General features: G+C 38.5%; 1 protein-coding gene across 15 annotated transcripts in view; it reads left to right on the top strand.

Annotated features, from left to right (window-relative positions):
- The window catches only part of LOC105233888 (basic-leucine zipper transcription factor A), a 222,175-nt gene that overhangs the window by 81,574 nt on the left and 119,656 nt on the right, over window positions 1–20,945 (top strand). For 13 of the 15 annotated variants that reach the window (XM_049460273.1, XM_049460272.1, XM_049460281.1 and 10 more), the window contains 2 exons: window positions 10,521–11,030; window positions 11,086–11,184. The exons of the other annotated variants lie outside the window; for them this stretch is intronic. In XM_049460273.1, the coding sequence (XP_049316230.1) occupies window positions 10,521–11,030; window positions 11,086–11,184 (609 nt within the window). The remainder of the gene's footprint in view (window positions 1–10,520; window positions 11,031–11,085; window positions 11,185–20,945) is intronic. 15 annotated transcript variants of the gene reach the window in all.

The raw sequence follows: 20,945 nt of genomic DNA, 5'->3' as shown, positions 1-20,945 counted from the left end.
AGCGGTTTAGAGAAAAGAGGTATTATACTATACTTTGTGCAACATGTTGTCCATGTGATACTTATATTGTATAATCCTTAACGGTAGAAGGGATAGAATATGCTTTAAGTATCGGCAGTCAAATAAATATCATTAGGTCCCAGGGGCGGATCCAGAGTAGAATTTTTGAGGGGGAACTTTATGATTTTGTAACTGATTTAAGAAATGTTCCTATTATTTATTCTAGTTCCACAGCAATTTCGTAGTTTATGTTGAGGGGTGCTAAGCCGTTCAATCTTTTCTGGGGCATCGTTGTTCTGAGCCAAGTCTTGATTCGGCACAAAGAAGAAAAGGATCGTTCAGCGCTAGCATTTATGGCTGGCAAAGTGCTGAGGCATTCTAAGGCAAAAAACATTTGTATTCTCGTAGTCATTTTCATTTTCAATGGTTGTTGAAATAGTGCTACTTCTGCTTTGAGCTTCGTTTTTTGCAGCTCAAAACGTCTAATTAGGCATTCAATGAGTGCAGTTAAATCCTTTTATTCCAAATTTAGGTAAAATTTTGGTAACAGCTGACTCAAATTGAAACTTTCAAGAATTTCATTGGAAAATCGCGTTTTTAAATCTTGCATGCAGAAACCCTGTAAATGTCTTCACAGGTTTGAGATGGGTGATTGTTTCGATGACTCTGACGCTTCCACTTCAACATCCAATTTTTCAATCATCATTTCATTAAAGTGGTGATCAGCATGCATTCTTCGCGTGTTCAGTGTTGCAACCAATGTTGATATGACGTTTAATGCTTTTTTTCTGTAAATTGGTAGTACTGTTAGTAACATCTATGCTAAATTTCACGTCAAAATATTCATTAGTATTTGAGATACGCGTCGTTTTGAGAGGCTCTAAAGTGAATTCTTCAACTTTTACTATGTCTGAATTTATTGAACAAAGAAGTGCGATAATGCACCATCTCATACTGCATTGGTTATTTGTGATAATTTCGCTACATTTTAAGTAATATCGTGATGCAACCACCGTATTCGCCTGATTTACCTTTGTGTAACTATTCAGTAAATTCACATGACCACTCCGAGGACACCGTTTTTACTCAATTGAGGATATTGTAAAAGCTGAATCGAAGACGGCTCTGTTGGCCATCACGACGGAGGATTTTTCCAAGTGCCATGATGACTGATAATATTTTTTTTTCATTGAGTTATAAAATTAATAAGAAATAAAATATTTTCCCAAAAATAGACAAATTTCAACCGTGAATATCTTTTAAACGGTTGGGTTTACGAAAAAATCATAAGAGACCATATTTTAGAGCATTCAATTTCCTACAAAACCTAATTAACAAAATATTTTTTCAAGTACCAAAACAGCGTAAAAAATTATACAATCTCTTCTTTAGCGAAAAGTTTTAGAATGATTGCGGACCATCTACCAGTTAATTTCAAATAAATATCCGACATAAAAAATATATGACAATCACGTCTCAATTAAAACCGAGACACACTCTGCGTGAACTGAACTGAGGAACGATATTCCATTTTGTTATAAAACCAGAAAATGAAATTTAATATTGCACTTAAGGGGTTATACCAGTATGGCACTTTCAAAAAAAATGTTTTTATTTGATTTTTGGGTAGCTTATATTTCCATAAATATCCTGTGGTCGTATCTTGAATAGTTTTTGGATGGCAACGTTCTAAAGAGCGACTGCTCGGAGGTGCAAACATATGTAAGTGAAACTTTAAACTCGTTTTCTCGAGACGACATTTTTCAAAATTGCTGACATCGTAACTCATCGAGAAATTGACTGATCGACTTCAAATTAAAACTGAGCATTTTTTAATACATTTACTATACAATGACCTACGATCTTTTTGATTGGTTGAAATCTGTCAATTTGGCATTACCTAAAAAAAAACCATTTTTTTCAAACTTACGCCATTTTGTTAATTTTCGATATTTTTCAAAGATCCTAGGTCATTGTATAGGAAATATCTTTAAGTTTAATAAACTTTTAAAATTTTTTTGTTTCAGCTACTAATTCGGCCGAATCATGCCAGCAGTTGGGGCACTTTTTTTTGGCCCCTCCGAAGACAGCCACATTTTTGTAAAAAAAAAATCTGAAAATATAGCTCAAAATATACTTTATCACGTTCAAAGAAGTACGAAATGTTCAATCTCGTACTTTCTCTTAAAAAAATCACGAAAATCGCCAAATTTTTCATGCGTCACACTTGTATAGCCCCTTAAGACGTGGTCTGAGCGAATACCTTCTACAAGTTATAATGTCTCATTGACCAGTCAAAATTAGCATATGAAAACGTCGGGCACGTCAAACAAAAAGAGAAAAGGAAAACATATGTAGTCATATCAAAGGGATATGGAATGTTCATGGAACTAAAATATTGCCCTCCCTTCTTCTGGTTGTATTCGTTAGAGTTTTAAACTGTGCCGTGGGGATAGGTTTTACAAGTGGATCGAGCCTTTCTTAAAAGTTCTTAAAATACGAATAAAACGGATATCTAATCCCCGTTAGGATGGTAAGTATTAGCAGAGTTGTTAAAAAACATGCTGTTTCAACGGGGTCGGACTTAAGAGAGAGGGGTGTTAAATGGATGGTTCTAGTGGGGCATGCAAAAAGGTTGCCAGTGTCATGCGGCGACTCATTTCACATCCATTGGATATGTCCGGGTCTATTCTGGAAAAGTAGGAGTTTAACCTGCTACAGTATCCAGAACGAAGCTGTGCAAGTGTTACTCTTATTTTTCGCGACAACTCAAGCTCTTCGCCTGCATTTGGTGGTTGTTTGACTCCAAGTACGCCATTCACTGAAGAGCAATCGGTGAAAGTGTTGATGGCTCCACTGTGAAAAGCGGTGAGTGCTTGTGGAAAGTGAGTTGCGTCCGAAGTCTGGTCGTCGTATTATCTGATGTCGTCGTCGTTGTTGAGAAATGACCTGTTGATGTTCCTAAGAGGAGGTTCCACTCCAATAAGGTGACTGAAAGGATGACGTAAGCATCCCAGCAGAAACTGCTGAGAGAAGTTTATTATGCTCCTTAACGGTCCTCACTATGTAAGTGTTCGACAGGAGGCATCAAGAATCTTCTTGTCGTAGTCCGGAGTGCAGTATTCTGACAAGTCTAAAGCTTCCTGGTCTGCGTTTCACTGCATCGGCTACCATATTCATGCGGCGTAGTTTAGCATCGGCTGGCCGATTGCCTTGTAAGTTGCCAACAACGTTTCTTTGTTCTTTCCCCATATGCGGTTAGCGACTTCAGGATTTTGTTTCGGATCTGTACTTTGGCGATAATAGCGGTCGTATGCGAAGTAAATGAGCACAGACTAACAAAAGTCGCACCTAAAATTTTAGGATAATTGGCAGTCAGAATCTTTACGCCATCGACTGCAATATTAATGTTAAGTCTGTATTCCTTTGTCTAGTTTGTAAATATGATCGCCGTGGATTTAGTAGGGGAGAGAGTTAAGTTCCGTGCAGAGAGGAAGCGAGAAATGTCGGACAGGTAGCCTTTTACCTTTGAACACATGCCATCGATTCCATTGCTCGACGTCAATATCGTGCTGGGCGTTTATGACGCTAAGTTCTGTAGTGGTACTGTGCACTTTTCGGAAGTCATGCTGGTGACTTGCTAGGCTCAGGTGGTGAGTGAAGGTCGAGAGTAGCAAGGTCTCAAGTGTTTTCACTACTGGGGAGAGGAGAATTATCGGACGATAGGACTCCCCTTTGTTGGCAGGTTTTCCAGGTTTCAGTAGTGGGACCACTCTTCCGACTTCCCACACATCGGGTATTTGAAGAGTGGTCAGCGACAGGTTTAGGACGTTAGTGAGGTAACTTACTCCGGTCGAGCCGATATGCTTGAGAATCAGCAGGTTGATTCCATCAGGATATGGATATGGACGGTTTCGCCTTATTGATGACACTCTGAACCTTTTCATCGGTGAAAGTATGTGAGGCGCAGTTTTTTGGCATTTTGCGCAGCCATCGGATCACACATCGTTTGGTTTTATTTACCGATGGGTGCAGTGTAAATTGCTGGCTATAATAGCTCACACATGACTATGAATTGAATTTAAAGTCGGTCATCAAGTCTCTTCGGATTAGACAAAGCCTTGACAGTAGTTCAAAGTTAACTCACACCAATGTAGAAAAGTTGTAAGACTAGCAAATTAGGAAGGAGAAAGTGTAAAAGGTGAGACTAGGGATATTGCAGTAGACGTGATTTGATATCCGGGATGAAGGCACTGAGTGATCCACTATAGAAGTCCACATCACTATGCAATGAGTTGACTAGCCTGGCCAGACGGTTGTGGGGACCATTGAAAACGTAGCTCTTGGTAGTTTTCGTAGTCTTCAGGAGGCGGTTATGTCTCAGTGAGGGACCCACTGATGCGAGTTCGAAAATGCTGATGATGTCTGGCGCATCGATAAGGCCGTTCACGACTTTGAAAAAGAATAACATGTCCGCTACTTGACGACGTTCTTGTAGGCTGTTTATGTTATAGTATTCATAGACATCAGACACTGTGTTGTAACCACCAGGAATACCATAGCGATAGCCAATACATTTACATAATTTTGATTGTATTTTTTCAATACGACTACAGGCAGCATCGGTGTAAGGCGTCCAAATTACAGTGCCATATTCTAAAATTGGCCGAACCATAGATGAATAAAGGCGTAGCAGTGAGATGGGATTCGTGAAATCCTTGCTAGTTCTAGTAATGAATCCCAGAACCTTAAATGCCTGGAGAGTAATCTTTTCAATATGCTTGTTAAACGTCAGTTTATTGTCGATGATGATACCCAGGTCCTTTACATGATCCACTTCACTTAACATTTCATCATTTAGAAAATAATTAGCTGGTATTCTGATATGTGACCGTGAGTAAGATACAGTTACACATTTTTTTACATTCAAGTCCAATTTGTTTAATCGGCACCACAACGAAAGCTTGTCTATGTCATTCTGAAGAACTCGAAGATCTTGCTCACTGGTTATCATTCTGAAGATCTTCAAATCGTCTGCATAATGCAAAAATTCCGATTGAAAGTTATCGCCAATATCGTTTACGAAAATATTAAAGAGAATAGGTCCCAGATGTGACCCCTGAGGTACTCCTGAGGTTACATTATGCTTAGCGGACAGGTATCCATCTACTTTGACTTGGAAATGCCTTCCTGTAAGATATGATTGAATCCAACTCAGTGCATTACCGCATATACCGTATCTTCTAAGTTTGTTTCGCAGAATTACACCCTGTCAAACGCCTTGCTGGAAATCGGTGTAAATGGTGTGAGCTGAGTGGCCATTGTTTAGGGCCTCTAGTAAATAATTAACGTAGATAAACAGGTTAGAGAAAGTCGACCTACCGCCGACGAAACCATGCTGCTTGTTGGTGAAAATGTTTGTGAAGAATGCCGTGAGTTGTGGAAGAACTATCTTCTCGAAAAGCTTGGCCAAAGCTGATTGGATACAAACTGGCCTATAGTTAACGACTTCAGACTTTGGGCCGTCCTTGGAATCGGACAGATGTAGGATGATTTCCATGTAGTTGGAAAGACTCCGCTTTGTAGAGAGTAACTGAATAGGTGTGTAATATGCTCGCTGAGGCTGTATGCACAGTATTTAAGAAAACTATTTGGTGAGCCGTCCGGACCAGCACCTTTCTTCAAGTTCAGTGTTGACAACATTTTACGGACATCATTGATGTCAACCACGAATTCATCCATAATGACAGTGGGAGCTGGTTCTACTTCAGTTGGTGTTGAGCACTGGTGAGAATTTTGGTTATATACACTATGGAAAAAGGATGCGAACATATTGCTGATATCGATACCAGAATCTGCCGTCAGATTATCCCAGGACATGGTGGACGGGATGTCACCATTACCTCTTTTTTGTGTTTAACAAACTTCCAGAACATATTAGCGTCATCTTGTACTTGTTGTTCAATTTTGTCTATGTAATTCCTGTAGCATTGTTTATTGAGAAATTTACATTCTCTCCTGAGTTCGCTAAATTTTCTATAGTTCTTTTTGCTGTTGCACTTCTTGAAGGTAGTATGGGCTTCCTTCTTGAGTATCATTTTGCGTTTCAGTTCGCTTGAAAACCAGTACGGAAAGTTGTTGTTATTCTGTGAACGGACAGGCACATAGGTAGATATACCTCTTTGAATGATGTCATAGAAGACTACTAGTACAGTCTCGTCCAATCAACGTTTTGATAAAATGCATTAAGACTCCCATAGTCAGCACTTTGGAAATCATAGAAAGGTATAGTTACTGGTTTGAGGCTGAGCTGGAGTTCAATCGTGATACCAAGTGCTGGGTGGTATCGATCCATTGTGGTGATTGCCTGTGTGTGATAAACATGTATCTGCTGATTACTGAAACAAAGATCGAGTAAATTGTGACTATCGGCTTGAATGTTGTTAAATTGGCGGCATTCTAACAGAGAAAAGCCTTCATAAAGCAAATTTACACAGTCTGTATGCGGCGAGCTACTTGGTAGGTTAAAATCCCCCGTGAAGAGGAAGTTGGTATTTTTGTGCTTTTCTTTCAGGTACTGGAGTGTATCAAGGAACGCTTGGTAAACGACTAGCGATGCTCTAGGAGGAATGTAGACACATCCAATAATGATGTCTGATCTATTGCACTTGATTTTTACGTATATATGTTCAATACTATCATCAATGACTGGAATACATTCCGCGTGCACAAACTTCTTTATTGCGATGAAAACACCCCCACCTCGTTCACTATCACTTGTGATATTGTTTCTATCCTTCCTGTAAATACTGAATGAATCATCTATAACTTCCCCATCATGGATAGCTGGGTGAAGCCATTACTCAGCGATGCAGAATGCATCAATACTACTAATCGCTGCTGCTGTGAGAAAACTGCCGAGCTTGGTTCGTAGTCCCCTCACATTCTGATAGTGGATGTGCAAGTTTGTTTGAATTTCCCTTATCGTTGAACGAGCGAAAATTCTTATTGACTAATTTCGGGACGCCATTAACGTATTTTATTGTCTTCGAGAAATCCCCATTTTTCACCAGAGAATTCAGCTGTGTGCGAAGGTTCTTGAGGTGCGTCAACTGAGCGGGAGTGAGAACTGATTTAAATATGACTTTGGGTGTTCCGTCAACAGGTTCTGGTGGTTTAGACTTTAATATAGCGTGAACAACGGATGGGGAAGTTGTTTCCACTAGCAGCGGGCGGTTACGGCCAGCAGCTGGGCGACCCAATCGTCGAAGTTTCAGTTCATCCAAACTGACAGGCAAATCGATTGGCAAGATGGACTGGACGGTAGCTCTGCCTTCATCAAGACGGTCTTTGCCATCAGCTCTCCTTGACTCTTGAACATTCAACATAACGACGTTTGATTCCCGTTTTTTGCGTTCGGAAAACTCTGCTAAAATTTCTTCAGTTGGAGCTGATGCGCTAGTGAAAGTTTCGAGCTTGTTTTCTACTGAGTTTAGTCTGTTATCAAGAGTAGAACATGTATTGGACAAGTCTTTGTGCTGCTTGGATAAACTTGAGACCTCCCTTCTGATGTCATTAACGTTCTTTTCGATGGCGGTCTTGAAACTATTGAACTTACTCTCAAAAGATGTTGTGAGCTTTGAATACTGGTCATCAAGCAGACGTTTAAGTTTAAGCATGGTGATGTTTCCGTCTTCGTCACTTTCACTTTTATTCAATATTTAACTTTTGTTCAATTATTTTTGCGCGCTTCATAACAAAGGGTTGCCAGATATATATAAATAATTTTACAAACTAATGACATCTAATTTTACAAAACTTCAACAACGCACTAATATTGGCAGTTCGTTTTAGAGCTATTCTTCTGGCATCCCGCCTTTTTCACTAACTGCTGATTGACGGGACCCTGATTGTGTTTTGTTGCCAGCTCAGAAAAAAGATAATGGTCTACTGCCAGCTGACAAGCGAGAGAGTAAAAAAAGAGACTCTGATCAATTTATCTATGAGTAGAGTGTGTCATATGTTGCCCTGTGCTGCAGGAGTCTAGCCCCGCAGCACTCAACAGTGGCGTTGCGAACGCCCCTGCGGGTTTTACAGCTGCAATAACCACGTATCTTACAATTTAATTGCAACGGACTCCAGAGCAAGATCGAGCAGATAGTTGCATTTATGAGCCGTGAATGTGTATCATGTGTAGTGCGCAGGCCGGAACACGTCAGATAACGCAGATGTCTGATGTAACATTCCGACGCATGATGGTTTGACACACGGAACAGTCAGAGGATTCGAGCGGGATGAAGGTTGAGGGGGGACAGATCAGAATGGGAGTTATGTTGCCTATTTACTACTTAGCCTAGATTTTCATTTACGATCATATTAGCTATTTTAATGTGTCACAAGCAAGCGCATGATGAAAATTCTATTAAACGTTTGTGAAACATGATGCGATAATAATGCTTGAGCTTAAAAATTTCAGGAACCAGGAGTTGCTGAGTGGTTCTCGCACGAGGATTCCAGCTGGATGAAGGTTGAGGGGGGAACAGATCAGAATGGAAGTTATGTTGCCTATTTACTAAGTAGACTACTTAGCGTAGATCTTCAATATTAGTACATCGCGGTTATGGCAAAGCGTTTCCCTATTTTACCATTTTATATTAAGCGTTGCAGGGTATATGAACACATCAAAATAATGCTTGAGCTTAAAAATTTCAGGAACCAGGAGTTGCTGAGTGGTTCTCGCACGAGGATTCGAGCTGGATGATGGTTGAGGGGGAAACAGATCAGAATGGGAGTTATGTTGCCTATTTACTACTTATCCTACTTAGCGTAGATCTTCAATGTTAGTACATCGCGGTTATGGCAAAGCGTTTCCTTATTTTCTCATTTTATATTAAGCGTTGCAGGGTATATGAACACATCAAAATCAATTACTATTAAACGTTTGTGAAACATAATGTGATAATAATGCTTGAGCTTAAAAATTTTAACTGCTTTCGCATAAATAAATTTAGAACACTGTTCGCGATTGCTTCCTTGTTGTATTACTTAAGGCTAACTTAAATCTAGTATATAACGGGTGATTTTTTTGAGGTTAGGATTTTCATGCATTAGTATTTGACAGATCACGTGGGATTTCAGACATGGTGTCAAAGAGAAAGATGCTCAGTATGCTTTGACATTTCATCATGAATAGACTTACTAACGAGCAACGCTTGCAAATCATTGAATTTTATTACCAAAATCAGTGTTCGGTTCGAAATGTGTTTCGCGCTTTACGTCCGATTTATGGTCTACATAATCGACCAAGTGAGCAAACAATTAATGCGATTGTGACCAAGTTTCGCACTCAGTTTACTTTATTGGACATTAAACCAACCACACGAATGCGTACAGTGCGTACAGAAGAGAATATTGCGTCTGTTTCTGAGAGTGTGGCTGAAGACCGTGAAATGTCGATTCGTCGCCGTTCGCAGCAATTGGGTTTGTGTTATTCGACCACATGGAAGATTTTACGCAAAGATCTTGGTGTAAAACCGTATAAAATACAGCTCGTGCAAGAACTGAAGCCGAACGATCTGCCACAACGTCGAATTTTCAGTGAATGGGTCCTAGAAAAGTTGGCAGAAAATCCGCTTTTTTATCGACAAATTTTGTTCAGCGATGAGGCTCATTTCTGGTTGAATGGCTACGTAAATAAGCAAAATTGCCGCATTTGGGGTGAAGAGCAACCAGAAGCCGTTCAAGAACTGCCCATGCATCCCGAAAAATGCACTGTTTGGTGTGGTTTGTACGCTGGTGGAATCATTGGACCGTATTTTTTCAAAGATGCTGTTGGACGCAACGTTACGGTGAATGGCGATCGCTATCGTTCGATGCTAACAAACTTTTTGTTGCCAAAAATGGAAGAACTGAACTTGGTTGACATGTGGTTTCAACAAGATGGCGCTACATGCCACACAGCTCGCGATTCTATGGCCATTTTGAGGGAAAACTTCGGACAACAATTCATCTCAAGAAATGGACCCGTAAGTTGGCCACCAAGATCATGCGATTTAACGCCTTAGACTATTTTTTGTGGGGCTACGTCAAGTCTAAAGTCTACAGAAATAAGCCAGCAACTATTCCAGCTTTGGAAGACAACATTTCCGAAGAAATTCGGGCTATTCCGGCCGAAATGCTCGAAAAAGTTGCCCAAAATTGGACTTTTCGAATGGACCACCTAAGACGCAGCCGCGGTCAACATTTAAATGAAATTATCTTCAAAAAGTAAATGTCATGAACCAATCTAACGTTTCAAATAAAGAACCGATGAGATTTTGCAAATTTTATGCGTTTTTTTTTAAAAAAAAGTTATCAAGCTCTTAAAAAATCACCCTACATACATTTGCTTGCATAAACAAAATATTCATCGTTATATTTATTAAATTAATTCTTACTTATTTTAAACTTACCACTATGTATTTATTAACTACTTGTTATTGCTCGCTATTGCATCTTCCATTGTGTGTTTTAATAACTAGGAGGTGAAGGAAAATGTGGAATCAAACAACGCAATGGAAGATTTAGCCACGGAGGTCGAAATAGAAGATTGTTCGGATAACAGCGAAGATATGGATGTCGAATTGTCAACTCAGAATAAAATTCAAGCTACAGAAACTGAGACAAAACTAGTTGGCAGTGAAAAGCAAAACGGGACAGAAGGAATTGAGGCAATAGACGAAAATAATAAGGAAGGAGATGATCATAGTGTTAGTATTAATGATTTAGAGGAAACGGTGATTGTACGAAATCGATCTGAAAAAGACTTAGAAGATACCATAGAAGATAGAGAAACAACCAATGCTTCGCCCAAATTGATATCTACAGCAACTGTTCCAACTGTACAACAGGATGATACAGAATGCAAGTCAGATGGTAATGTAGAGATCGAAACTATAAAGAATGAAATAAAGGGACAAGATGAAATTGGATTCGTAGTCGAAGGGGATGAGATCAACATAAGCGAAGATAATATAGTAGAAAACAAAGAAGTAATAATATTGTTATTACACTTATTATAATTTTACTAAAAATACACAATTTAAGGTTAAATTAGGTGAAAATGCTGAAACAGCCATAGCTCTCTTATCCGCTAATTCGAAGGATGAAGTTGATAAATTGCAACCAGGACGTCAGCTAAAAGGGGTATGTATTACTTAAGACTATATATTCATGAATTAAATAAACTTTTGTTTCTTAAATGCGAAATATAATACGTACATATTTTCTGTTGAGTGGGAAGATTCTAAACTTCTTTTCTATTCGCAATTTATAAAACATTTATTTATTTTTATTTGTGTAAAATATTTGGTTATAAAATATTGTAGTATATAATAAATGTAGGAAGCAGAGGCCTGCACGATTAAGGTAGGCATCGTACGATTACGTTACTAAGTAACACTTCTGACGATTACCACGATGCGAAGGTAACATTGCGCATCGGCATCGCGGCATCGTGGCATCGTACGATTACTATCTGGTATCGTCAATGGCAAATGAAACGCTATAGTCTTACATGATGTTAATTCGTTGCTGGCTCGACAACGACTGAACGATAGAGCAGAGCCGCTCAAAATAATGCGCAATTTATTTACCAACGCATACAATCACACATTTGATATCTGCTAGCGTATGATTGTGTGCGCGCGCTTGCTTAGTACACTGAGTGAAATCGTGCTATTTGGTTATTTTGTTATTAAAAATTTAGAAAAAAATAAAAAATTATGGTTTTTGATTAAAAAAGCAATTAAAAACAACAATAATTTTAACTTAATTTTTTAACTTTCCATGATTTTTTCCATATCGACTTCAAGATCGTAAGTTTTGATTCTCATTAAGTCCTCTATATGCTTATTCGAAACTGAATTCCTGTATTTCGAGCAGAGAGCTGCATTGAGTATGTTCGAACCTGTTCGATCACCCTCATTAAAAATCGAGCACGAGCGAGCACCACACTCGACAGCAATGGGTTCGATCGAGTGGCACACCCGGCAGCTGCTTTCTGAGTGTTCGAGTCTGTTTGATCATACTCTCTTCAAAACGATCACAAGCGAGTGTCCACACTCGACACCCGCAGCTAACCCGAAATGTGTTCAACTATTGCCACGGATACTCGGACAGAACACGGGTGTAGAAGAAATGTATCAAATTTTTCTGAGCAAAAATATGAGAAATTATTAATGTTGTATACACTTTAACAGTCAATATTATTGAAATACAGCATTTAAACTATATGTATGCATGTATCAAAGGAATGACGCATTTTAAAATTAAAAATATATTTGCATAACCATAATATAAGACCAGACAAGCTGTAACTGCCATTCGCAATTTTGCAACCAATAAAATCTTCTTTTTTGGGCCATTATTTTCAATAAATATCATGTAATACGTATCATATAACATTCTTAACACTCACAAAGCAAATTAATCAACTGTTCTGACGATTACATATAAACAAAAAATGCTTTGCACACTCGAGCCTAAACTCGGACACTCGAATATATTGATCCGCAAAACACCCGAACCCGAACAAACACGTATGAACGACACTCGAGTGTTGTGATCAACACGTTCGTCTGCGCACAGTCGCTAACAAGCAATCCTTCTGCTCGTTCAAAGAAAGCAATACAAGCCGGTTTCGGGTAAGTGTTCGAGTGTGCACGGAAATTGTGTATCCGTTGCAGATCTCTGATTTCGAGTGTATTTTTGACGCTGGCAGAATTAGCGTCATAGCGTACATGCTTCGACTGCATTTGCTTGCCTATACTCCGAGTATAGGCATGAAAAATTTTGAGCGGCTCTGCGATAGAGCGTAAGCGTACGTGTGAAGTTAGTTTCCACAATTGTTCTAAGAAATGCCGACCACTGGTAACATGTTAGTAATCGGCGATGCCCGCGATGCCGATACCCTCGATGCCGATGCCCACGATGCCAAAGTACCGTTACGTAGCGTGTACTCGCCGCATCGGCATCGCCGCTTGCTAACATGTTACTTTTTTAATTACTCGTGCAGGACTCTGGTAGGAAGATGTGTTCGCTTCAACAGTCGATCTCAGAATGTCAACCTTTACTGTACGCAAGCGTTGCGACGCTTCGTTGACTTTTGGTTTCAGTCCAGAGTTGTAATTTTTCTTTGTCGTGTTCAGTAACTCATTAGGGGACTTCTTTTGCTCTTGCAAAACCCCTGCACGGTGCACGAATTGCAGAATTTTCCACTTGCAACGGTGCAACGGCACAACAACAAACACTCGCAGAAAATTATTTGCAATGGCTGTAAAATATGTCAGAACAAATCCCATGTTTATTTTCGTGCAATGACACGTAAAAAAATAATTGCAACCGTGTGCCACCTGTCATTTTACATAAAGACATATTTCTCCGTTAAATTGTTGAGGAAGGTAAGTTTTAAAAAGATTTTATAATTTCTATTTAAATTATGAAGATTTGTTACAGTTTTTTGTTAAGAATGAATGCAGAAGGTGCGCTAATTCACAATAGTCATTCGCTTCATACATATATCACTAGATTCTGCAATGGGTGCTCTTTTGGCCTTGCATATTCTGTTATAAGATTTTTGCATTTTCTGTCATCGTGCAATCTTGCAAGAGCAAGAGAATCCCCCTAGTATTTCGTCTTCATCCTACACTCGGCACCACATATGTATATCTCACCTGGAGTTGACATTGAGAAAAGAAGTGTGGAAATTATTAATGCAAAATATGGTAATATGTAAGCAGTAGTGGCCGGCCAGACGACGAAAACATTATTAACTTACTTTTTCTTTTATCGCTGGTAGAGATATTAAAACTTTTAGCCTGGTGTTTTTGTTGTTGAAAATTTCAGGTCGTATGTTTTGGCCGCTAATGAAGAATTCATTTAACAAAAACACTAGTCAGTCGTTCTTCCTATTCGCTGTTTCGCGGCAATTGGAGATTTCAAGTGTACCCAGGTCTTTCTCCATCCGGTATTTCCAACGGAGGGGAGGTCTTCCTCTTCCTCTTCCTCTGGTTCCCCCGGCGTGTACTGCGCCGAATACTCTTCGAGCTGGAATGTTTTCATCCATTTGGACGACAGTTCCTAGCCAGTGTAGGTGCTGTCTTTTATTTCGCTAAACAATGCCAGTGGCGTCGTATATTTTGTACAGTTCATCATTCTATCGACTGCGGTATTCGCCGTTGCCTATGCGCAAAGGGACCATTAATCTTCCACAGTCTTCCGACGACTGTTTGGCTGATGACAGAATATATTTATTTATTTAGTTACTTATGAACATTAATTCTTACAGACTAATAGAAAATTAAGATTTAAATTATAATTCTGAAATAATAAAATTACAATTATACAAATAGATAACGTAAACTAAAAAACAGAATTAAGGGTGTTAATGAAGGAATCGCTAGAGCGAGAAAAATTAAGAAGAACTTTCTCGGAAATCGAGTTAAACTCGCGCTAAGCACGCTTGAGAGGAGCATAATCCGCAAATTTAGTATTCTCCTCTTTATAATAACATGGGGAAATGGATCTGAGACAACGCTGACGAATATTGAAATTAATTTTTCCTAATAAATAGGGACAGTCAATACCTTCATTAACTGCATTGAAATGAAATGAAAGTCAGAGGATGGACTGTCGATTTTCCAGGTTTAAAATGTAAAAGCAGTAAACGAGATGTATGCGATGGTATTGAGTCAACAAAATTTAAGTAGCGGAGGGCAAATTTAAGAAAAATCTTTTGAACGCGTTCAATCCTAATAATTGACGATAGGCAACATGGTCTCCAAATGAACACTGCATACTCCAAAACCGCACAAAACATGTGTACAGTAATCTTAACATGTAGGGGTCGGAAAAATTTGTAGAATTTCGACGGAAAAAGCCGAGTACAGAAAATGATTTTGAAGTGATATAGTTGATGTGATTACTGAAAGAAAATCTGTTGTCAAAGATTACCCCAAGATCTTTGATTTCAGTAACGCATTTTAGGACGCAATTAGAAAAAATGTAGCTAGAAGATAAGATGTTGCGTCCCCTACCATAAGAGATCTGTGAGCATTTATCTAGATTCAGAAAAAGCTTCGATTTCAGGCACCAATTATGAAAAGTATCAATATCACATTGAAGTTTGTGTACATCTTGTGTGTTTTTGATTAAGGCAAAAATTTTTAAGTCATCTGCATATAACAGAAAGTTGACGAAAGAGAAGCAGCAGGAAATGTCATTGATAAACAGCACAAAGAGAAGTGGACCCAAGAAGCTTCCTTATGGGACTCCCGAAGACGCTTTGAATGAAACAGATGACACTCCATCGACACTAACAACGCATCGTCTGTTTTGCAGATATGATTTAATCCACTTCAAGAAGACCGAGTGAAGCCCTAGAGATGATAATTTTTTAATTAGAATATTGTGTGATACTTTATCAAAGGCTTTAGAGAAATCTGTGTAGACACAATCTACCTAAAATCCAGCGGAGAATGCAGACATACAATAATCGCTAAAAACTGCTAAGTTTGACACAGTGGAGCGCCCAGAGACAAACTTAATTTATTTTTAACAGAACACTCAAAAATTTTCGAAACAGTAGAAAGTTTAGAAATAGGTCTGTAATTGGAGACAACATCCTTTCTACCACCTTTATGAATAGGGGTAATGCATGTCAATTTCCAGTCAGAAATAAAATTCCCAGTGGCGAGAGACTTATTGAAGATAAGCATGAGAGGATATACTAAGGCAGTACAATTTTTTATAAGTACGGGCGGAAGCCCATCCAAATCCACTTTGGAAGAAGACTTAATATCACCAATAGCCTTGGCAATATCGTTCTGTAAAAGACACAGCGAGCTAAAATTTAAGGATGGGAAGTTATTAGCTGAAAAAGTGGAAGTAGTACCATCATCTTGAACATAGTTCGATTTGAAAACTTCAGCGAACAAATTGGAGATTTCGACCGGAGTGGATGCCGACTTATCACCCCAGCGTAAAGCAGAGGGAATGGCCGAACACGCTCTTCTAGATTTTACAAAGTTCCAAAAGAACTTAGGGTTCGACTTAATTGTGGACTCCGTATTATTAATAAATCTTTTATAGAGAAATTTATCCAATTCATTAAAAAGTTTAGTGTAGTGCTGATATTGAACAAAGGAAACATGAAATTTAGTTGAAGAGAATTTTCTATAGTATTTATTTCTAAGATTTTTTAGACGTTTAAGGTCCTTAGTGTACCAAGGCAACTTATATGGTTGCATGTGTTTGAGGGGGATATTATAATGACAGAATTCCTGAATTGATTTCTTAAGAGTGGAGAAGCTATTAGCTGTATCAAGTACCGATAGTAAATCATCCCATTTAATTTCAAAGATCTGATTGTTGAGTCGTTCAAAATCACAAAATGCAAAATTAAAACCAGGCCCATCAATAGGTTTAACAGGAGCGAAAAGATAAGTTTCCACCTCAAACGCTAGCGGAGAATGATGGATGGTGGCTGGAGTAATTGAAGAGAATCCATCAAGAAACCTAAATTTTAAATTATCACTGAGAAAGACTAAGTCAAAAAATCGATCGAGACTATTTGAATATGAATTGATTTGAATCAGATTGAGACTAAGCAAGCTATCAATGAGAAATAAGTCCTGAGAAGACGAAAAATTTGAAGGAATAAGAGCAGGGCTATAGGAACAACCAGACCAGGCGATATTGCTTAAATTAAAGTCACCCAGAACACAAATATTATTCTCTTTCACCTTATTTAATACCACCGAGGAAATATTATTTGCGTGCAACTTATACAACTCTAGAGGGCTATTAGGAGGGATGTATGAGACTGCAATGATCAGAGCATCATTGACACAGATACATAGTTGGTCCAGAATAGAATCTTCATTATCAAGCATAATTAAGCGAGGACGATATTTGCGATGAACTGCTAAGAGAACTCCACCCCCTCTTAGACAGCCAGTTTTTTCGTGATCTCTGTCCCTGCGGAAGACATACTCGTAATAGAGATTTGTGACAAAATATTCGCTATCAAAGTAACTAGAATTCAGCCAAGTCTCAACAATGACGATAACATCGAAATCCAAATGTGAAGAAAAATTGCGAATAATATTTGATTTACACCTAATACCCGATAAATTCTGGTAGTACACCTTAAGACAGGAGCCAGTTGAGGAAGGTGCAGAAAACGCATGAATAGAATCGTGATTAACAGGCGCATCAACTAATCTGCAGCGCTGTTTTCCCCTCCCTTTGGAAAAAACTTAAAGGGGCGCAACTTGATGCCAGAAGGTCACACTGAAGAAGAGGAAACGGCATTAAAAAAAGACGGGGACACACCTAACTTAAAGTTAACCCCCTTAAGATCGTTAATATTAGTATCTTGCTTAATTAATTTATAACATAAAAGAAATTGTCTATCAACATAAGCATATTAAAAAGAAAGATATAATATCTTCTTCAGTGACAGAGTTCTTGCAGACAGACAAGCGAATCCAGTTCTTGGGTATGGCGACATCGAGATCACAATTGGCATTAACGCCAACAACAGTTGAAGCCGTTGAGGATTTTTTATTCCGAGTGCTCTCTTTTAACTTCAAATTCCCATTAGCATTAATTAAAATAGAAGAGTTCGGATTAACACAATCATCAGAGGCAACTGTTTGTTAGTGATATTTGGGTGATCTGGTTTAGCAGCAGCTGTTGATTTTCCAGGCCAATCAGTTTGTTGACGATGGGCTTTACTCTTTCACACAACATGCTTGATAGTGCCTTATATGCGATGTTGAAGGGGCTTATCCCGAGATAATGGGCGCAGATGGTGAGGTCTCCCTTTTTGTGGATTGGGCAGAGAACACTTAATTTCCAATCATCGGGCATTCTTTCGCCCAACCATTTTCTACAAAGATGTTGATGCATACTCCTTATCAGTTCTTTGTCGCCGTATTTGTATCGCTCTATCGTCATCGAATGGTGTTATGCTTTCACTGCCATTCAGCAGGCTGGAGAATTGTTCTCTCCATAATTTTAGTATGATCTGGGCATCAGTCACTAGATCACCTCTAGAGGTTCTACAAGAGTCTTTTCTATACCTGAAACCTTCTGTTAGTCGCCTTTTCGTCAAATTTTTGAGCATTATCTCTGTCGGTCAGCTTGTAAAGCTCTTTATACCCACGCATTTCGGCCTCTCTTTTATTTGTTTGCAAATGCGTCTCGCTTCCCTCTTTAGCTCTCGGTATCTATCCCATCCCGCATGTGTTGTTATCTACACATGCTTCCATCCTCCATGATGCCTGCAAGTTGCGAAGGTACAAAATTTTCGAATACAACCAAATTAGCACCTTATTTCCTATTTGTTATAAAATTTTATTTATATTTTATTTTATTTCTATACATATAGTTTTAAGATTTTGTGCTGAGTAATTTCGTTAATAAAACGTTTAGTAGAAATAAATCCATTGTTTTTGCATTAAATTGAAGGTTTTATTTGGCATAGTTAGAAGAGTTCGATTCACCATTTTTGATAACTTGATGCCTTTTTGACGGTCATTTCATAATGCCAATCTCATATAAACCCTCGTTTCTATTGGCAGGGACAGTCGACTTTCATAACTATCTGGCGCCAAGTTTTCCACCAGCATCATTAGCCATAAACAGGAACCTGTTGCAATGACCTGACATAAAATCATACCAACCTAACTCCAGAAATTTCTGGCGGGGCAGTATCCTCAAATGAAACTTACCGTGCTATTCTGTACTGTGATACGGTCACAAGTCTCTAAAATTGAGGTTTTAAGTTGGAGACAATTTTTGTGACTTGAGACGATTTTGCTATTCTGTACTCGTAAGTGACAGTCACAAAATCTATTACATTGCGTTATTCAGAGATGCTTTTACACTTGAATGAAAATAAATATGTCGATAACAAATATTAAAATTTCAATAACATTGTGGAAAAACATAATCTTATATATAAAAATTAATCGCAAAATGTGATGGGAGCGCATAAGTCAACAATGCCTGGACCAATTTGGCCAATTCTTTTTTCTAAATGTTCGTTGAGGTTCAAAGATGGTTTTTACGGCAAGAAAAATTCAAATAATTGCCGAAACCCCCCCTAAAAACATCCCTTTTCTTTTTTCCATACAAACGAATGAATGTTTGTTTATTAGTAACGCTAAGGGAACGACTGAACCAATCTTGATGAAAATTTCAGAGAATATTCCGTGTGGATTGGGGAAGGTTTAGAAATAAAAAGCTTTTCGTGAGGAAAAGCCGGAAAATTGGACAATTCCAAAAAGATAATTTTTTCCATACAATTTTTTTTTAATTTTTTTTTGTTTATTTTTCAATTATTTGAATCGTTCAAATTTGTCGTTTGCTTCAAAAATTTTTGGAAATTATTCAGTAAAAATGTTATGTGTGTTGCACACAAAGTCATCAATTATAAAATTTGTTAGGATGCCACAAAGAGGTCGCACTAATATCGGTCGGCGTTCTTTTTGGCATCAACATACATTAGCAGCCCTAGGCACATGACCGAGTACTCATAGGATGCGGTGACATACGTGCGGTATTATGAATCGCGGTCAATCAGCAAGCGATTGTCACGGTGTCACAGCAAGACTTGTCAAGCAATAGCTTCGATGGACTTTATCTTGAAGCACCGTATATATGGCGCTGTTAGATGCTAGATGTACTCTGTTGAGTGAAAAAAGAGAGGTTTGTCGCACGCACACATTCTTCTTTGGATGGAGTTACACCAGATCAAATAGATGAAATCATTCAATCATGCGGAAATTCTTGATGCAAAGTAAGATCCAGTATTATACGAAGTGATGAAAACTAATAGGGTTCATGGACCTTGCGGACACCATGATCTCACTTCGGTTTGAATGTCTGACAAAAAATGCACGAAACAGAAGTGCTTTTCTTTCGGAAACAAACACAAACAAGAAATGATGGATATCCACTCTATCGGCTTCGCTGACCAGACGACAATGGCAGAACATTCAGCATTCAATTTAGAAGAGTGAATATCGAAGTTGACAACACATGTATCGTACTATATTCACCATTATTGTCTAATTCACATTCAAAACTCATGTCAATGTTTGATATTGTTGCTTGGTGAAATATCGATCAAAGACGTCACCAAAGAAAGCAACATGGCGGTTATTGGTCTTGAACGAGATGAGATCAGCAAGTATCAAATGGTCGATAGGTGAACTGCACTAAAGCGATTTATAGGATATTTACTTTTGCAATTCATGAACGTTTTCCAACTGTTGTGCGTCTCGAAGGTAATTTGGAGAATAGCCAAAGAGTGTATTTCATTGGAAATACCGCCAGCAACAAAATTAACATTTACGAGTTTTTTCTCAACTTTCGTCAGTGATCCGTTTGTGAGAACATTGCTCTATTCGGAAATATATTGATATTATACATGGAATGCATCGTCGAAGAAATAGTTACGCAGAAAGCAAGACCAACCAGTAGATGGACATCCAGTTGTGTTATCAACTAATGCATTAGGACGAATTTACACAATCCACCCGAAAAATGACGATTGTTTCTATCTTCGGTTGCTATTGATAAATACACGCGGTTCAACTTCATTTGAGTCATTACGTACTGTGAATCATACGGTGTATGCAACTTTTTGAGAAGCAAGCCAGCAATTACAATTGCTAGAAAATGATAATCACTGGAATGCAAATGAAGTTCGCACACTTTTCGCGATAATCATTTCTTCATATCAGCCTTCTACTCCGCGTCTATTGTGGGATACGAAAAAAAATGACATTGTCGAAGGCATTTTACATCGTCTTCGCTAAAAATTGGAAATGGATCAATTCCGGTTGATACTTCCGGTGGTTTGATATCAATTCCATCTGCTGTTTATCGATTCA

The sequence above is a fragment of the Bactrocera dorsalis genome, chromosome 6 (assembly GCF_023373825.1).
Source record: "Bactrocera dorsalis isolate Fly_Bdor chromosome 6, ASM2337382v1, whole genome shotgun sequence".
Lineage (NCBI taxonomy): Eukaryota > Metazoa > Arthropoda > Insecta > Diptera > Tephritidae > Bactrocera > Bactrocera dorsalis.
This window is presented reverse-complemented; position numbering and strand designations above follow the sequence as displayed.